Source organism: Melanostigma gelatinosum, assembly GCF_949748355.1.
Source record: "Melanostigma gelatinosum genome assembly, chromosome: 19".
NCBI lineage: Eukaryota > Metazoa > Chordata > Actinopteri > Perciformes > Zoarcidae > Melanostigma > Melanostigma gelatinosum.
The window spans coordinates 14,747,013-14,767,387 of NC_136652.1; the positions used below are offsets into that span (position 1 = coordinate 14,747,013).

Consider the following 20,375-nt stretch of genomic DNA (forward strand, 5'->3'; position numbering starts at 1 on the left):
ATATCTGTATATCCCGTAATGTGACATCTCCATCGTAGCCACTGTAACGAATGCCTTTTCGCCCCATTTTGTAACTCAGATTCCTTCCGGAGGTTTGACAGAGATGTGCCGGAAGCCTCTGCCCTCGGGTAACATCAACACAGTCTCCGATTGGCTCACCTCCATCGGCCTTCCAATGTACGCCACATCTCTGGCGGCGGCAGGAGTCGACACGCTGAGTCGCGTGGCCTCGTTAACGGAGAGCGCCGCGTGGGACGCGGGGGTGCGGGACGAGAGACACGCTCGCCGGCTGGTCAGCGAGGCGCGATTGGTCGGCTCGCACAGAGTGGCGCAGTCCTAACCGTGTTGGTGGAATCGTATAAAAAAGAACAGGTATCGACTCACTGGTCAGCACCATCTCATTTAGGTAGGTGGCCAAAGACTAATTGGCCACAGGAATCCAACGAGTGACCACAGCACTACAGTACTTCCTGTCTCGCATGTGTCAAAAGACTTAAAGTGAGCCCCCGCTCTCTGATTTTCTCTCTTTATCGCTCTTGTCTTTTCTCAAATGTTTACGGCATTGAGGAGTTTTTTTCCCAAACAGCCAAGACAAGATATCAGATGCCTTCTTAGAAAGAAAAAGGACTGTAGACTCACTGGGATGGCTTCCATTCTGAAGACGCCCCCAAAGTCTTCAAACAAAGACTTGGATCTGCCTTGAAGGACGATAGCACACTCTTTTGTAGGATGGATGGTTTTTAAATACAGAACGGACGGTTTGCTTCCTGCATATTTCATAAGTGCTTGATTTTCATCTTTTTGTGGCAAGGCAACATTATCAGAGGGTCTTTATTAAAGGAAGTAGCTCAGCCAAAGTGATTTACTCCTCATTAAGCGGTTCATTCCCACTAATAGGTTCATAACGACGATGACAGAATCCACTTAATATCTGGACTTTTTAATCAGCTTAATACATACACCGAACTATGAATAATTGGCGGTTTTTAGATGGCTTATTTTGTATGATGTTTCTGTATTATAGCATTATGCATATCTTCATTTTAAAATGATTTATATGTAAAAAAAGTAAAATGTTGCTGCCTTATTTGGAGGCCAGCTCTCAGTCATTTCTAAGCTGAAACAGCTGACATCACACCTTTATATTTCACATTATACTGTATGTCCTATTTCACTGCATATCTTGGATGCACACCCTGCGCCGATACAAATACAAGTCTCACAGAAAGCTCTGTTTTCACTCAAGTAATAACGATCAGCTTGCACAGAAACAATACATTCCCAGTGTATCCAAGCACATTTTAAGTTGCCTTACCATTACGAAAGAATAGTTTAATCAAGTAAAACGTGTATATTATGGGCTGAACTGTGCTCAAGGTGCAAGCCTTGTTGTTCTGAATGTGTGTGTGTGTGAGAAATATGAACACAAACACTCAGCCAGCTTATTTCAACCTCACACATGGATGTGGACCACAACACATGACTCTGGTGGATTGTGGTGTCTATACTTGTGAAGCTCCGATGATAAAACCACAAAACAACAGGAAACGCACACAGACGTCGTCCTGTGTTTAACATCCCTGTTAACAGTCAGTGTACATTTTACATGCAGAGAGGGTTGTGGGACAAGGGACGGAGGAGAAAATAGAAATGTTCCAAAGATAGCTGACATCTGGCCTGTCACATCTGGAATGTATAGGACCGGCTACACTTTGGTTACAGTTGGTTTGAGGAATTGGATTTATAGCTGAATAATAAGCTGCTTGGGACTTTTTAAACACATTATACTGTAGCTATTTAATCAATGCCGATCTAAAGTTGTTAATTGGAGTTTTCTCAAACACACTGAGGATGGCTGGTAAGAACAGGTGTATCAGGTGAAAAGCTGACCTCGGAGGTCAGCTTACACAATGACACGAAATAGTAAATCAGGGAAACACTGCGTCGGGTCAGCCTGTTACAAACACGTTGGGCTAAAAACGGAACCGCAAACAGCCGGAAACTCATTGCTTTCATTCGCGCACTCTGCATGAAATGAAGCCAACTTTTGTATTTGTTTCCTCTCTTATTTCTAACAGTAAAGTTCTATCGAGTCAGAACTGAACTAGAGACTTATTCCATGGTGTTCATATAAAAAAAATTGACCCAAGTGTTATCGCTAAAATTAGAGGATGTTTTTTCTTTCTTTTTTTTTTGCAGTGGGCACTTGATATGTAAATGTTTTATGCCTTTTCTCTCTTCAATCAAAAGTGGTGCGAGTAAAAGACCCAAGAAGATGTTTTGTAAAGACTGACACTGTAAATGCACTTTAGAGGGTAAATCTAGCTGTTTTTGGAATTGGCTACACTTTGTTCGCAGGTCCATCAATGGACATTTGTTGTCAGGTATTGTAAAAGGGTTTCAGTGGGTTTTGCTGGTATTTTATTATAGTATTGAGTTCCCAATGCCAAGTTTGATAACCATTCACGGGTTAAACTGTTCCAGTTACTCACTTCCAGTTCGTTTTTTGCAGTCTTATAGAAAAAAGAAATGATTAATTACATATACGAAATGCTTAGCAGAAGTTGCACATTCTGTATATGTAATTGATATTTAAATAACTTATTTTTGCTTTTTTTTCATATCAATTGTAATTAGCTGTACTATATGAATAGCAATACCTTCCTGCATAATGCATATTGCTTTAGCCAGTGAGGAACTACACTCTGTATTGTAAAATATGTGTACAAATTATTTTATTTTGGTTTTCATCCACCTAATGATTGTCCATACAGAACCGCTCGTGTATTGAAACAACAAAAGTAATGTCCATAACTATTTGTCATTCTGAAATATAATAAAGACTGTTTCTTGCCATACACTGATCTTCTGATTCTCACTATACGCACGCACACGATGTAATGGAAAAGTGTGATTATGCCCTAGTTGCTGTTTTCATCAATTGTTGTTGCTGTGCAGCTGTTGTCAATGAAACCACGCAGAGATTTTCCATTCTTATTCATGTCAAGAAGCCCCAAATAGGTACACACCAGACCATGTACCCCAATTTGATCAAATGTTATCCCAAAAGACTGCATCTGAGATTTGACTTGGATAACTTCTGTCTGAGCAGGTGTTTGGCATTCTTATGAGTGGAAGATGACACAACAGAAGAAGCATTTCCTGTTCAAAACCAGTGTTGCGTATCTTGCTTGGCTTGTTGCTCGTGCCTGTTAGGAGAGGAGTCACTGTGCAATAATTGTCTTTCACGCCGCTGTAATGAGCAGTTAGCTTCCAGTTCACGAAGCTAACTGCTCCACAGATACAATTGCTCTTCCAATTTAAAATGTCTCAGGAGTAAAGACGAGACCTCATTGCGGCGAAGACTGTCTGGGCTTGTGTTGCTTCCCATTATTCTGAACCACTTTCCTCTGCAGAGTTCATGCATTGCTGCATCTGTGTCTGCATACCGTCTCTGGTGATAATTCCCCCAAATTCTGCTGTGGGATCACAATATTTCACAGCAAAGATTTTTTTCTTTTTGGATTTTATTTTAAAATTCCTTCAATGAATCCGAGAGTCTTGATCTTTTCCTTTCTATATCTGGATCAAAAGCATACTTCATCATGACGGTGGATGAATATAGTGAGAATAGGCAATATGATGCCAAAGATTCCTCGCCAGTGAACTGTGATCATACTTTTATAGATCCTTGTGAAATTCTCAACACCTTGAGTCATCACAGGTGGTAGACGCTGTAAACCTAATATCTGTTTAATTTGACAAACTTCTGTTGAATCAAGGTACTGATTAAACGGCTGAAAGCTGTATGTCACATCTGGGCTTATTACATTTTAAATGTTGGAGTTTGTGTGTGTGTGTGTTTTCTCCATTAACTTCTTCCACATTCCAAAAGAAAATAACACACCACCAGAAATGATTTGGTTGAAACCCTATAGCCAGTTGTGCTGATTAGACTAAACCTGATTTGCAGCAGTGACCTTACGGATATCCATACTGTTCTGTGTAATAAACTGCTGTGCTGCAGGCGAGATTGGGCAATAAACCCATAATGGATTCACACGTATTGTGCCTAGCTTGCAAAATACAGTAATGCCCAATTCACAATTAATTTACCTGTGGAAAAGACAAGCCAGCGGGCCGTCAACAAAATGATTGTGCTCTTCTTTATTACCGTTTGTCTTTCAAGACAAATTGTTGCCTACAGCCGCTGTCGCTCCCTTGACACCTGCAACTGTCACCAGTGAAAGCACACGAGCCTCTTGTGGAGGTAGTTAGTGTGCTGAATCACTGTTGTCGCCTCCGAAGTGCAGGTGTAGTCTAATGGTGGGTGTTGGCCCTGCTGTGTAGAGATATATTGCTCAGTGTGAAGTCCTTACAGCTGGGCTCAAGGGAAAGAGAAAGTTTAAAACACACACACACACTGCTGCACATGAAGTGAGCAGCATCTTTTCAACACACCTCAAACATCTTCACCCTTGATAGCGCAGACATTTTATGATTAATAACCACTTTACACCGGTCTTAAGTCTCTTTGATGTTTCTATTAAGGATGAGGGTTTTGTCTGATGGCATTTCAATGTCATATGCAATCTAAAAAAAACATTAATAAAGTTCTATAGACCTTTATTATCAACTCGTTTGTACTGGATAAGGCCAATTCTCTCTCATACCTACTGCAATTAAAATAGTAAATTCACACCTAGCTTCTCTTTCCACAGTCAGGTCTCTGTTTCCGAATCCAGCTCGTTCCATTGAAAGCTTACCGACTGCTTGTACGGCCCACTCTCTCCCCGAACACTGGGTGACGCTGTTTTACGCACTGCGCTCCAAACCAAATCATGTATGAGGTGGAAGTTTTCCCTCTTTCCACGTTCAGTAATCTGACACCCAAAAGACTCCGAGCAGAAGGATGGACCCTTAACTCTGCTGGAAGGACGGAAGGAAGGAGCACTCATCCAACGAGCGCAAACGAGAGGGGCCGAGCGAGAGCGAGAGCGAAACGTTGTGCGCAAAAAAAAAAAAAACAACCCCGTGGCTGCGGCAGTGGAGGAGAGCTGTGTGCCTGCGCGTCTCCAAAATAACTGGGCGTCCGCCTCAAATGGTCTCAAAGCGACAAGTTTCACTTTCCACATGCGGATGGGTGACTTTCCACGGCGCTTTGTGAGGAGGAGATGATGAAGAATTTCAGCAGCAGTCCCCTTCACAGCAACCACCAGACTCCCAACCACGTTAGAGAGCGAAACAACAGAAAGTACAGCTTACTCTCTGCCATACCGTTGCGATTTTCCTTGCGAGGTTATGGTTTCTGCATGGCTACGCTGTTCCTCTTCTGTTTCGGCTCTCTTTTTTACCAGCTGAACGGTGGACCCCCTAAAATTCTGCTGGACATCCGACAGTATCTCGGTAAGAACTTTTTGTTTTCCTCTGCTGGCTGAAGCGCGTCATCATCAAAGAGATTCCTTTGAACGGGAGTTGCACTGCCCGTCTAGAAGACCTGCTTTGATTCGGTATGTAACGGAAAGTTTATCCAAAAAAAATGCAAAAGAGAATCATTGAGGCTCGCACCTCTCGTTCACCGCTGGGCAAAAGTCTCTTTCATGAAATGCACCGGAGGTCACGGAGTCTCCCCTTCGACCCCATTCACCTCAGAGCAGTTGTCTTGATGTCCTCTCATCATATTTAAACCACCAAAGTGGCTCTTTGTGAAGTTACTGCAGACTGATGGACCCCCCCCCTCCTCCCAAGTTCAATTAATTCAGACCAAAACCCGAGGAATGCGTTCTCCTTCGCACCATTTGAACATCAGTTCGGACTTGTCGGGGCCAGATTGTGATCTATTTTGGTAACATGAAATAACTCAGCTGTAAAAGAGTCATACTGTACCTGGCTGGTGACTGACACCTCTTCTTGTAACAGCCAGCTGACGCGCTCCAGCCTCACGGCGCTCCTTACGCACGACTGGCACCGGTGGAACAAGAGTGATAGTGTATCCAGCCACGAGATGTTTGCTGCTGTTTTGAGACAGCCAAGCGTGCCATGACTTTGGCTCGACTTTTCTACAATTGATCAAGCGAAGGGGTGGTGTTGTTCGTTCTAAGATAGAAGTTGCCAACTGTTTTCATATTACGAGATATGTTTCCAATTTCAAATATTTCGTCCTGAGGGGAACCACGTTTACAAATCTGTTTTCGTTTAGACATGGCACTGCTATGTCACTGTCAGTATGTCATGCTATACTGGGTGGTAGCTTGAAGAAAGTGCTTTACAGTCCCTTCTCCATGTCTGTCATGTAGAGAAGCTCTATCGAGAGTCAAAAACGGAAGTTTGTGCTTGTGTGTTGTACCGTTGCTCTACTGACTTACAACCAGCCGATACTCTCCACGGAGGTGATTCCTTATCGACATGTATATCACTGCTCCAGCTTGGGCTGCAGCTGTGTGTGTTTGTGTGGTGAAAGGAGGTTGTGTTCCTACCTATTTCTCACAGAGGGCTTGAGGCCTTTATGAGGTGATAAACATCTGGAACAGAATGAAAGTCACTCACCAAGTCAGCCACTAATCCCACGGGTCAGATATGTTTCCTTTACTACACATACATACATGCACACGCACACACGCTTACACGATGCCGTCAAAAAGTAACTTTGATTTGCTCCAGTGTTGCAACACATAAACGCGGACATTTTCAGCAGCACATGAAAAATCTCATTAAAATGTTGTGCAGACCAAATTAAAAGCCCATTTTATAGCTTTATTTGGAGAGTGTTACATTCCTTTAAAATGCAGCTCGATCGCCTGAGCAGACTATAGACACACAACACGCTGTCAAGCATTGTTCCTCCGAAGAAACTTTGTAGCCTGAATGTCATTTAGAAAGTGCAGCAGTCGATGCAAGTATTTTCGAGTAATTGCACAAAGCAGACAGCTGTAATGTCTCTTCCGCTAACTTCCTCACAGAGGAGCACTCTGCTTCGGAGAAGGCTCTATAACCTGCCCACACACACACACACACACCAACGATTAAGTTATCAGCTGGATCTCAAAAGCCTTATCATACAGGATGAGGCTTGCGTGTGTACTATTAGCGCACACACACACATACACACACAAGCCCCAGCAAACAAACACAAATATAGTATTTCCACTGCCATAATCCACCAGCAGTCAAACACACGTGGACCATAAGGGGAAGGAATCCCTCTGTCAGAGGATGAATGTGTGTCTGGGCCCACCTGCATGACGTGATCTTCCCTGCAGCAATGCACAGAGACCATCAGGGTCTGAGCCTTGTCAAACACTGACTCCTCTATACTCTATTGACTTCAGGAGGGTGTGTGTGTGTGTGGGGGGGGGGGGTTCTTATGTAACAGTGACACAAACATTCTGTAGCACCTCCGTTGGGATCTGGGTGAGTAATAGGCTCTGCTTAATTACAATGCTGCAGGGGTAAGGGGAAAGAGCTTTGTTCCAGCGTTGGATGGCTGCAAGTTGAAAGACGTGACACTCAAGTAATTGATAAGCTGGATTTTCAGCGATTATGTAATACACTTTTTTCAGTTTTCCCAAGATGGATTTGTTTGGCTTTTGAGAATTATTTTTGTGGTGGATTCTGAAACAGTCGGGTGTTGGGTGGGAGAAGGGAAGGAGAGGGAAGAGAGCATAGATCGATGGGCTTCTATAGGAGAGAATCAAGAATCTGGCAGAAAGGAGGAAGTATTCGTACGATCTGGAGGCAAAATGGCACTGTTTGGAGGAAAGAACTTAATATCCTGCAGTTCTCTGTCGTCCTCATCCATGTCAATCACGCACACTCTGTGTCTCTCTCAGTCTTCAATCTACTGCTTCTGTCTCGGTGTCATAGATCGATGAGTGGAACAGCTTGCCTGGTGAGGCAGGAACTGAAGGCAAACTCCAGCAAACGGTGTAGGGGAAACTCCTTCTAAAGAGGATATTCAGCATTAATAATCCTCCAATGTATGTATACCGTTTTTGTGGCAGAGCAGCATCTAATAAGCATCCAGTGATCAGCTGATTTATTTACCTTAAGTTGACTTGTGTTACTTTTGGCGGCACTGTGCCACGATGAAGGTGAGGATTCCTGGTGGGGGTAAGGGAATGTGGGAGTGTATGGGAAAGAGAATAGTCGGTTGATTTTGTGCCGGTGTGCGTTAGGCGTGTGTGAGTTTCTCTTAGTCTGACGCACTGTAGAGGGAACAGACCCTGTTTTGTTTGGGCCACCAGCGAGGAGGTTGGTATTTGAGGGTGTCACTCAACATATAGCTGCAGCAACTAAAAGGTGCAGACCTTTAGACCTGGGTCAACAGCCTGTCAGGGACTCTCTTTCACACTTTCTTAATCTCTCTCTAACACGCATATACATACTGATATTACCTCCACCAATCCAGCTAGAAAGGCCTCCGTTTGAGTGATGTGTCTGTCTTGCAACACACTTGTGTGAATGCACACCTGACTGTGTGGCAGTGATTCCACTTGACGTTTGACTTTGCTGACCTGGAAGGTCTCTAAATGAAACATGATAGAATTATTATTTTTTTCATAAAGGTGTACAACTTCTTCCACTGCTTGACTGTTGACTGTTCACAGGTCAGGGAGACACCAACGGGCAGCTAAACGGCTGAATTAAGCGATAGTAGTCAGTTTAGGACTACTTCTGCAGAAGCAACTGTCTCCATTTCTGGTTAAAATGCAACATTTAAGAGAAAATATGAAATGACTTGGCAAAAGGCTGGACCCTGCCAGAAGCCTGTGTTTGACATTCTCTCTATTCATTAACACCACATACTATCTCTACAGTGACATTTCCAATACTAGTTGACTCTGTATTGGCGTAATGGTGGGGAATGTGAATGTGCTGATGGGACAATGACTTTCACTGCTCTTTGAAATTGCACGCCATCCTCTACTAGTTCCTTGAAGCCGAGAAAGCAAAACCGAGAGAAGGATCATTCTCATTTCTATCAAATCTTCCAAGTTATTAAAATCGATTTTTCAGGATTAGCCAGCATAAGTTGCGCTGAATCCTCTCATGTGCACAAATGTACTTTTAAGGAGTAAGTCCCCTGGTCTTCCGCTGTGTTTGTGCGTTCTTACTGTTCCCATAAATCATAAACACTGAACAAACTCTGTGCGTCTCTCACTCAACATCGCTCTGCTTGGAAACAGAACCCTGTAACCTTAAAACACTCACACACATGAATGTAACTTGCCAGAAACTGGTCGGGCAAAGTGGTGGAGTTGTAGACTGCAGGTCGGTGTTAGGGATTAGACTGGTATGTGTGTGGACACAGAAGAAGCTTCAGGGATATCTGTCCTCCTTCCAGTTTCTGTCTGATAGACAGCAATGCTGGCCAGGAGGTGGTGAAAGCAAACTGTTATATCGTGAATTCAAATAAAGTTTAGTTTGGCTGCTAAATCCACTTTAAATGTATATAAAGACGCTGCACCTGACTTCTGACAGACTCAGACATACAGACACAGACAAACATACAGTGAGGGTTATATGTTGCAAATTACAAGTGACATGTTTGACTTTAAACTCTGCAACACGACGAGACCTACTGGTGGGACCAATAATGCCGTTAACACAAACGTGCATATGCTGTGCAGACAAACTCGAATTGCACATTGCGCACGACTTCAGTTTGAGTTTCTCGTCAAAATTCCAAAATGTCATGCTGAACCATGTGTATAATAATGACATCTTTAGTGCTTGGTAGTCAAGAAAAAGCAGGGTGTTGAGTTCATGCAATGTACACATGCGTCAATATCTGAATGAATCGTTTTAAAGGTGTGTCTGCAATGCCCTCCTGACCAGTACAACCACAGAATACCAAACTGTCCGTCCCGGGAGCAGCCACATTGTCGTCAGCCTTGGGGTTAAATGGCTTTCTTAAAGGGCGACTTTGGTATTTTTTTTTGCCTTGACCTTAATTTCCCATGTTTTTCCGTCAAAGTGAGTAATGGGGACAACAGAATTTTTTGATATTGGTCCAGTATTGAAGGGGAACGGTGCAGAGTGCAGCCAACTAAAGCGTCAGACTTGAGGTTAGTGGACATGTTTGTGACTTTACGGTCCGGGAAACTCAATGAGTACCATTCTGACTGCTGTTGTGATCGCGCTATTAAAGGGGAATTCAGTATTTTTCAACCTGGACCCTGTTTTCAGACACTTATAATAACAAGCTGAGCCTGTCCGTGACAAAAACAAGCACTTTTAGTGGTGGTGCATTGGCAGTGAGGAGATGCCCCGAGCGATTATTCTCCCTTAATACTGGACCAATTTAAAAAAAAACATAAACATGGGAAAACAGGGTCCAGCTTGAAAAAGACTTAACTTTAATGGCAAGATGGCAATAGTAATCATGAGGAGAGAACACAACCTCAGGTCTGACCTGCTGCCCTCCTTTGCTTAAATGCGATTAAAACACAAATATCAAGTCACATACATATTGTATACATGTGCAAGTAGACGTGGGATACTGTAGTGAGGAAACTGCCACACAAACTACACAGATGCAAAGAGCTTTGTTGAGCGAGACATGTAAGTGTGATTTTTGGAGCAACCTCGCCACTCCATTCACACCAGTACGCCCGCTTCCTGTTAGAGGATATTTAAAAACCAGGTCTTTCTTTTATCAAAGTCATATTTTGTTCTTCAGACTGACATATTCAGTGCAACAACTCTTGGACCAAAGCGACAAAGGTTATGCTTTAAAAATACAGATCAGGCCAGTGCAGGTCAAGCCTGCATTTTAAAATGACTTAACAGGGTTGCCAGGTAGTTGGTCATGTGGAAAAATACATAAACTGCCCATTTATTCCTTCACTACTCTTCATTTTTGTTATTTACATCCACAATCTTTGAGCAGAGGTGGCAAAGCAAAGCACAAACATACATTTGCATATACTAAAGGCTGCTGATCCACGATAATCTCATGTTCAGGAGGTGAAGATAGAATAATATGTTGCATCCATCCAACGCCTCCAGCTGAAGAGGCTCATTAGGAGGTGACGGCAGGACAACTTGACCCACTGCCTCTATAATCCCTCCAACAGTATGTTAGTCCTCTTGGAAGTGTCGAGGGAAACTATGCATTGCCACTGACGGACCCCAAAACAACTCCGGACTGGCGTCACATCCAGCCTAATTGCCAAGACAATCACACATCGTGTAATTCCCTCTGGGTTGGTAAAACAAGCAGCCCCCCCTGCTGAGCAGAGGCCAGCCACACTCTGTTTATTTACCTGCTTCCTAACATGCATGTCAGCTTGTTAATTGGGTTTAGGGGTCAATAAAGGGATAATAGTTTTTACTTGAATGGAAACCAAAGAAAGTCAGAGATTTTAAGGCAAAAAAAAAAAGCAGAAACTACATTAATATTTTATGATCACTTGGTTCTGCATGCGGTGAATGGATTGATATAATAATTTATGGTGTTTTGCTTTCCTTATTCTCTTGGTTATTACATTATGAAATGATTTTTTTAAATAGCGTCATGTTAACCCCGTGATTACATCATGGAAGCCATTAGCATTACCAATTAGCATCTCCATGCCTGAGAAGCTGCTATTGGCCTCTCCCGAGAGACAGGCAAACACTAAAACAACACGGGGTAATTGTCCTCCATATGTTCTTACCACACTTAAAGAGAGCAGATGGAAAAAAGCTACTTATGCCCTAACGCTATTAAATTGCAACTGAAATCTTAGATACTTTTGTGGCCTGTGGTTTGTGTGCTGTGCCTCTGTACTGCATATTTACTGCTTCTGCTTTTGACGAATGACTGAAAGGGATTAATCAAATTAAGACACATAAAGAGTAGCCATGGATGTTCTTGTTCTACAAATTTGGGATGTGTTCAGTTACTTAGATTACCAACAATTCTCTTTTAAATAACATTTCAAGAATTTGAGTACATGATCAAATATTCTTTGACAGTAAGACAACATGAAGGAGTTATTTGTGTTGCAACTGTATCCTCATTTGTATCAACACCCTTCTCTTTTAATCAACACGGAAAACACTTTTAAAATTGAGGTATATTGCGTTAATATTTGAGGTGTATTTCTGACTGGGGCTGGATGTTGCTTTATGCTAAGCTAAGCTATTTTACTCTTAAACATTAACTTCAAAGTGTCGCATTATACATTTTTCTAACAAACAAGATATGACTTGTTAATTAGTGAGCTTTAGAGGTGCTGGTAGGTGGATTTGTTTACTATTTGACAGAGCCAGGCTAGCTGTTTTCTACCTAAAGTCCTTGTGCTAAGCTAAGCTGGCCGGAGAATGAATTCTCGAAGAATGAAAACTTCAAGTTCAAACTGTTTCTTGAAGAAGCGTTGTTTCAATCTTCACATTTTTTGCCGAGAAAGCGGGTAAATGTAATCCCAAAATGACAAACTGTTCATTTAAACGCTTTTATAGCCCAACCATATGATGTACAAGTGAGGTATGATGTTCCGCACAGCCCTAAGCTTGGAGTCTATTTATTACAGCCTTTTGTACTCCATATAGTCAAGAACACATATACATCAACTCTGAAGGGGGTTGTTTTTAGGAACTTTGTGCTTTGACGCTGATGTTAACTGGTTGCGGTGACTTTCATGTTAGCTCCTGTGGTGGTGCGTGAACGGATGGGTGGCTCAAGGCCCGCAGCCACTGGGTGGTACCCTGGCTGATGCTTGTAAGAAGGCGACTACGTATATCCCATAATTTAAAAGATCAGTGCCAAGATAAATAGAGGTCCTGTGAGGAAATTAGGTGTCCGCTTACAACATGTAAACTGGATGCCCCGCCTTAATCAGCTCTGCCCTGTTCGTCCAGAGGGAATGAGACCTCTAATCTGAATCCAGGTCCTTTCATGACACAATTAGAAACGGAATGATTGCAGTGTGCTTTGCGAACGCTGTTGATTCTTGTTTATTTTCTATCTATTGGCTATAGATAGTCTATTGTCTATAGGCCACATATACATTTGTAAACACACAGCCTTAAAGCCAAGTAATTGGTTAAGAGGAGGAAACATGTTGCCCGGTGGTTCGTGACATAGAAGAAGAAACCATTTTTATTGTCATATACATTTTACACATACACGAAATTTGACTACTGCATTTGACCCATCCCTGTATATGGGGAGCAGTGGGCTGTCATTGATCGGCGCCTGGGGAGCCGGGGGTTCAGTGTATTGCTCAGGTACACTTCGACACGTCCCAGTCGGGGATCGAACCCGGTTCCCAGACGACCCTCTTAACCCAGTGAGCCACAGTCGCCCCCCCCCCATACATTGTTCAAGGAACTCTGCCTATCTTTATTCTGAGAGAATTCACCACAGCTCTGTCTGCTAACCTCATTTCACGGCAATGAAAAAAATATATGGCAGCTTAAAATATACAGCGGGGAAGATAGAGCAGCAATGCCCAACCCATGTTGTTAAAACCACTGTGCTGGTTTTTGGAAAATGTATTGCCTTGCCCTTTAAAGTTGTATATAGCCTATTCCCTCTCTGGGTTCAGCGGAGTAGAATTTCTTTCGCTATTTGAGCGTTTAGCTTATGTTAACCAACAGTTAAAGTTGTGTGGCCCGCAACTTTAACTGTTTCGTTTCAAGTGACCAGAAGCATGACTCTAAATAAATGCAAAAATAACGTCTTATTTTGGATGTAGCCTGTTCATGAATAAGCTATATGCTGACATTGATTTATTCTGCTGTCTTTATGAACACTGGGTCTTCTGTTGTTTTCAGTTGTAGAAGGCAACAGGTTGTGCAGTTGCTAAATGTTATTTTGCCAGACACCAGGACTGAGGCCTTACGCCAATGTCAGCTGTGGGGTTTTCAAAGACATCAGAAGTTGTCTTTTTTTGTAAAACGATACCAAAACACGGATTATCATTTTCTACAACCTTCAGCCTTCATGATTATGGAGGCCTTTCATCTGCCCGTTTTCTCAAAAACAGCCCTGAACATAAAAAAAGAAAGATTACATAAATGTGTGTGTCTTTGCTTCCTCGTATGTTGTGTGCAAGTACATGCATATAGATGCCTCTAATATACCCTAATTGGTCTCAGATGAAACAGGACCAGACTCAGATTAAGGAAATACCGTTCAGGAAATTCATGCTCATTCAGCTGCTACTCATCTTGCACAAAAGATTGAATTGTTGAATTCATAATATGCCACTGCTGCAAGCAAAGGCTATATACATTCCATTTTTATTTCACTGCAACATTTTCCTTTGTTTAGTCTGAAGGCTGGTCTGTGTTTCACACCCCAACTTTAGTTATTTTACAAGAAACACTCTTCACACACGCTGGTAAGAATGCATTTATTTTTGTTGAGACAAAATAGTTTTTACAGAGCCACGCCACATATCTGAAGGCCAAGTGAAATAAAGAAAGCTAGACAGATGTATTAAAAACCCCTCCTACCCTCCCCGTACAAACAAAGCTTCATGCAACAGGTCTTTATTTCTGCTTGTCACTCAGCCTGAAGTATACCTGTCTACCTCAGGCTGTTGTGTCAGTGACACAGTTACTCTAAAATGATCACCAGAAGCTTCCACAGCCTTTATGAGGGGGTACAGCTGACGTTTAGTTGTTGTTAACACTACTGCTAGCTGACACCAGAGACAGTGCAGTATGTTAAGGGTTTGAATGTGAATTTGCAAAAAGGTCTGCTGCACATCCTATAATGTGACACGTAATAGGTTTTAAAGAGCCTTTATAGTCAAATGTGTTTTCGATAAATTATACTTTTTTCACTTTTTCCTTCTCTTTTAAGACTGAGGCAATTCTTTTTTACATCTCTTTGTCATCTTGCACGTCATTCCACATCACAAAAGACATATTCTTGCTCTTGCAGTATCAGTCGTGACTCTTTCCGTCCCTGCTTGCAACAGGTGGAATGCAACAGTGACTAACCCCAGAGAATAAAGTTATTTTATTGCTCAAGAGCCTCTTGTCTGGTCTGAGACAGATTAATGTATTGCTGGCAAAAGGAGGGGGCGGACGCACTGAGGTTGGCTTGAAAAGCATTTTTGAAATATTCAGAAGGAATGTGATCGTCCCGCGTGGAGAGCACACCTCACCTCGGCCAAACCTCACACCTCTGTCTCAAAATGTGCTCTCCTCCTCTGAAACCCACCTCTGTCTCAAAATGTGCTCTCCTCCTCTGAAACCCACCTCTGTCTCCCACCACTTCTCTCTCTGGTTTCCTTAGCGTCCCTCTTTTTTTGACACTCAACAGCCATCTCTCATGTGAAGAAGGCATTGCAAATTATCATACCCCCAAAAGTGAGGGTTGTGCTAAAATCCACATCCTGCTATCACCTGTCACGCTTATAAACTCTTCATTATCTAGATCGCCTTTTATTTGTGTTTACACTCCGAAAACAACAGATCCTTCAACTGCTAAAGCGGCAACCGAGACTTACTAAGCTGCAACTACTGTACAAATGTTGGAGAAACCACATTTTCCAGATGTTTTGAAGAGACATCTTGAGTGAAAGCAACACAGTCCAAAGTTTCGATCCAAAGACACACAGACGCCCAGCTTCCAAGAAGTTATTCTCTTTCTGATACTCTGATACTGAAACGCACAGTGTTGCTACGCCCCTTGAAAAGCCATCAGTTGTCTTGGCCTGGTTCACTTGCCTGGATCCTGGTTGTGTGGAGTTTCCACTGGCCTGGCCCAGAGCTACTTGCCTGTCTCTTGGCCCAGCAGCACCTTCCTGCTGCACCAGTCTGGCTTGGACTGTGCTGAATTCGTGGCAGTTGGACCTGCCTGTCCTGTAAATCCATCCATCACTCTGGCGAAAGCCCTGCTAATTCTTTGCCACAAATCTTCACCCCAAGCGTTGCCACGCTCTGTTCCACTGTTTACTCAGCCTCCCTTTGCTTTCTCTCTGTCTCCCGCCCTTTTTTTTTACCTTTCTCAACCGTTCCTTTGACACTTTCTCCCGATACATCTGCCTGCCATGTATCTCTTCCCTCAACATGGCCTCTTTGTCTCCTCCTCGCATTTCCTCCTCTGGTAGTCTGCAAAAAAAACACTTCCAAGGAAAATTCTTTCCTGGAGAGCGAACTCTAAGTGAACAGATGAAGCCTTTATGTTGTCCTACACTCTGATGTGTATGACACACACACACACAGAGCCATGCCACTGGGTGCATTGGCTGTGTGGTATTGCTAGCTGGAACGTTTGTGTCTCCAATCGCTACATGCAGTTCCATTACATCATGCCACCGCAGGATTTCAAAAACCACTGTCTCCCTGAGCTCCCCTGTATCTTCCTCCACCGGTCCGCGTGCCCATTCATGCGCATGTGTTTATTGTTTACGCGTATTTCATCTGCGAGAGAGAGTTTGCCGACCAATGTGTAAACAATTATTACCACGTCAGTCACATTCTTTCATTTGTATATGCTTGTAGAAGTGCTTTTGGTATGAAAACGACCAAATTGTGCTGATTGCAGTCCAGACTTGTTGTAAATGAGGATGAGACATCCTTGGCAGATTTATATAATCTGTTGGTGTAAATAGCTGCTGTTTCACTATCTGAGAGGGAAAAAAACACTTCTCTTATGTCTATTAATGAATTTTGCTTTAGAGCACACGTTGTTGACTACATTCTCAAAATATAGTATGACGATCACAGCCTTTGGGGATTATTGGCAAACATTACTGTCCATTTCCATACACCAATCTTTCAATTTTTCGCCATAGTCTCTCCAAAAACTCTCTTAGGGCAACTTGCCACTACATTGGAAACCATCCTCATCTATCTTCCTAATGCAAGCGTCTGCCCCTGACTCCCAAAGGTGACCCTAACCACCTTTTCTCTCTCTGTGTTTCGTGACTCTAGCGTGTAGCTTAGTGTCGGCTAGTCTGTCATTAGCCGCTCTGTTCTAATGCGGTGTTTTCAGAAGAGCTGACGCGAACCGCTGACCACCAGCTGGCGTCGAGTAGCCCACATTGCTAAATTAAAGAGTGCCTCGATCTTCAAGGCCACGCTTAGCTGGAGCCTGCACTCACAGGGGGCAGCCCAGTGCGCTATAGTGAGTAGTAAACATACAAAACATTCTGAAAAAAATCTGCGTGTTTTTGCTTATATCTGGTGTTTTGATGCACCATGTTGGATTTCTATGCGTGGTGTTTCCTGTTGGTGTAGTTAAACAAAAGAATCCAGCGCTGAAATCATGTCAGTGAACTACAATGACCGTAGTTCATTGCTCATAGATAACAGCAGGTGGACACGACGATGAGAAAGGGAGCCATTTTCAGTTTTACTTATATTTGCTTCACAAAACAAGAATGAAGCTCAGTTAATTAACCAGTGGTGGATGTAGTGTTCAGATCCTTTACAGTAGTGAAATGAGAATTGCAATAAGACAATCCAAAAAATACTTTGGTTAAAAAGTAGCGGCACTTTATTTCTGTAGGTTGAGGTGGAGCTGTTTCTTGACTTCATATACTGTCTTTATCCATCAAAATGTGTCCTAATTCACAAGATAAATACATTTTTAAGTACAATCTTAATCTGCAAAGTATAAAACGATAAAAGGTCAAGTATACGTTGTGGGGTATTTGAAAGTATTGTTATGAAGCAATTTGAAATGGAAAAACTTTTATTTTTATTTCAACTTTCAACTAAATGTAAAGTAAATGTAGTCATAGTTCAGTAGTAGGAAACCTCCAACCTTTGCCAATCGTCAATACCCTTATTCATTGATGCATAGACCCACATGGCTCTGACACATGTTAATATAGACTGTGGCATACGAGTTGCTGCCCGTCTATTTATAAGAGTAAAGGATCCCAGTGGTGTAAATAAAGGGGTTTATTTCTGCCGGGCCCATGTGGGTTTTTCTCCCCACAAGACAAGTCCCAGCTGTCCCGGCTGCGTTGCCCCGCAGAGATGCTTAAAGGGAAGCAGGTGGAAGAGTAGACCATCCTCCTCCCGCACTGGTCCCTCATTGGCCGAATGTCCTTTGCTTTTTGTCTTCCTTTATCTCTCCTCTCCTTCTTTATCTTCATCTCTTCTTTTTCTTTAATCCCTCGGACAATGTCACATGTCCCAGACCAGAGTCTTAACGAGTGGGACAGATTCCTGCTTGTATATTAATAGGCAGAGCTAAAAGCAATGTGACTCATTGATTACAGGCCAGTGCAGACTGTCTGAGGTTGTGAACTGTGACTGTCAGCATATGGACAAAAATGATCATGAGCAGTGATGTTGAGTGGTTTGGTGCTTACGTCTCTTGAATGTCAGTGACATATTGAGATTTCAAATGTAGCTTGAATCCAGCTCTTACTAAACCAATGAGTTAAAAAAATGGGTGTGGTTGCGGTCTAGTTTTTAATTCTGGCATTTAGTTTTTTTCTGTTGTCTCCCATATGATCCCAATATTCCGTCCAACATTCATTTTTCACACCGTCTTTTTCCAAAAAAAAAGGTGTGAAAACTGGATGCATGCATGCCAGTCCCAGACCATGAATGAAAGCTCATCCATTCAAAGGCAGACTGCCCGGCCGTGATTGAGAGTTAATCCTCATAGCTGCCCTCAAATGACAATGAGATGGGCGTCAAGTGATGTTTATGAATGAAAGCGTGTTATATCTAGCCGCAGCTCTCTCTGTGAGCGAGTGTTTGGTCTGGATTTTGAAGCTGTGCCCACATTTCCCAGAGGCCAGTCAAGGGTGAGAGAGTCTCCCTCACCTTCACACCGTGGAGCTCTACCAGCCCTGTATTAGCATGAATCAACAGCACTGGCGTTTGAATGTGTGTGTGTGTGTGTGTGTGTGTGTTTGCCTCTGCCTGCATGTGTAGAGTAGCTATATATGTGTGTGAGGGTGAGGGAGAGTGTGTGACTCAGCAGGGAGCCTGTAGGGAGAGTATAGTACAGGGTCTCAGTGTGCTGCCTCTAACCACGATGTGATATATTATGTAACCCTGCCGTAACACAGCAGAGGCCAAGGGAGATTTAGCACCTTCAACCCTCCCATTGGTGACAGAAACAGAGAAGGACTACACTTGGCACTCTGCTGAATGAAGAAAATTAGGTTCCTAATGACCCATAATAGGTGTATATTTCTTCAATGCTTCTGCTCGAGAGCTGGTGGTTTGGGTTTGAGTACTTGACAAAAAAAGTCCAGGAGTGGGCAAACTAAAAATGAGAAAAGTGTTGTCATGCTGAGAAGCTCACTGTGCACGTGTTGTGTCGGAACAAACATGCTGACATCAAAGTATTTGCTCATGAGTGCCATTGTTAGCTGACTGAATATCCTTTTTATCATAACCACATTGATTTAATATGTTCTGGCAGCTTCAGTACATGTTGTTTGAATAAGCGTTTTATATTTGTCTGTTTACACTAATTATAAAATATGGAGGAGTTGATTGTTTGGAGGAGCTGCTGTGCTTAGAATTGATGAGGTTGTTGTTGTAATGGAGCTAAGATGCCCGTGCGGACAACCCACATCTCGACTCTGATGTCCAATCAAACCTCTGCGCATGCACCGTACAGCTACGGGAGCAATTTCTGGGGTTAAGTGTCTTGCTCAAGGATACGACTTAACTTCTGCTCACATAGGAAGCCTGTTATGATGTCTATGCTTGGTGCCTTATTATAGACTTTGTGTCAAACCCCTACATAACTTTACTAGCCGGTGACTGCTGTTATGTGGACAGCTTTCCACAGATTTAACTGTCTCTACATGTATGCATGGTGCGCATGAACCAACCTACAACTTCGAATTGAACTGGACACACGACCATTACTTCCGCAATCAAGTCACTTCAAATCGTATATTACATCTGGTTCTAAAAGCAAAGCTGGTCCAGCCCCTCTTATCTTATGCATTTGGGTGTGATTGTTGTTGTTGCACTGGTTGACAGTGTGTGGACTATGGTTTTCGTTTAGATTGTGCTCATAATTGTGATTCTTGATGATGTTGGATTGGTTTCAAAATGCCCAGATAGTTTCTGCAGTATGAAGCCTGTTTGGAAGGCTTCGTCTATAAATACGTTGCTGTTCTTGGAAGTGAGAGCTGCCATCTGTTGTGTATCGCTCGGTCGTTGCTCTCTGCACTCTTTCTGGCCACTGTGGTCCAGGGAAGTGCCAAACGCCTGTCGCTGCATTATCACCAAACTGTTCAAACATTGCAACTCCGTGTTGATTGTTCACTTCAGTTAAATAAAACAATTTTATTTCCATATCAAAAAAAAAAAAAGGATTTGGTTTCGTCGGGATGCTTTGTAGATGTAGTCTTGACAGTTAACATGGTTTTGAATATGCAAGCGTGATGCATGATACTTCAGCTGCTGTTCAAAAGGTTTGTTAAAGGTTTCCTCTTCAC

The 20,375-nt window shown here is 42.7% G+C and overlaps 2 protein-coding genes across 5 annotated transcripts in view; both read left to right on the forward strand.

Moving 5' to 3' along the window:
- sash1a (SAM and SH3 domain containing 1a) overlaps nucleotides 1-2,860 on the forward strand; it is a 140,809-nt gene extending 137,949 nt beyond the window's left edge. For all 4 annotated transcript variants that reach the window (XM_079290758.1, XM_079290759.1, XM_079290761.1 and 1 more), the window contains one exon: nucleotides 80-2,860. In XM_079290758.1, coding sequence (XP_079146884.1) covers nucleotides 80-340 — 261 coding nt within the window. In that variant the 3' untranslated portion in view covers nucleotides 341-2,860. The remainder of the gene's footprint in view (nucleotides 1-79) is intronic.
- A 2,125-nt stretch (nucleotides 2,861-4,985) lies between these two features.
- usta (uronyl 2-sulfotransferase a) overlaps nucleotides 4,986-20,375 on the forward strand; it is a 49,230-nt gene continuing 33,840 nt past the window's right edge. The window contains exon 1 of the mRNA XM_079290975.1: nucleotides 4,986-5,406. Within this exon, the coding sequence (XP_079147101.1) occupies nucleotides 5,175-5,406 (232 nt within the window). The 5' untranslated portion in view covers nucleotides 4,986-5,174. The remainder of the gene's footprint in view (nucleotides 5,407-20,375) is intronic.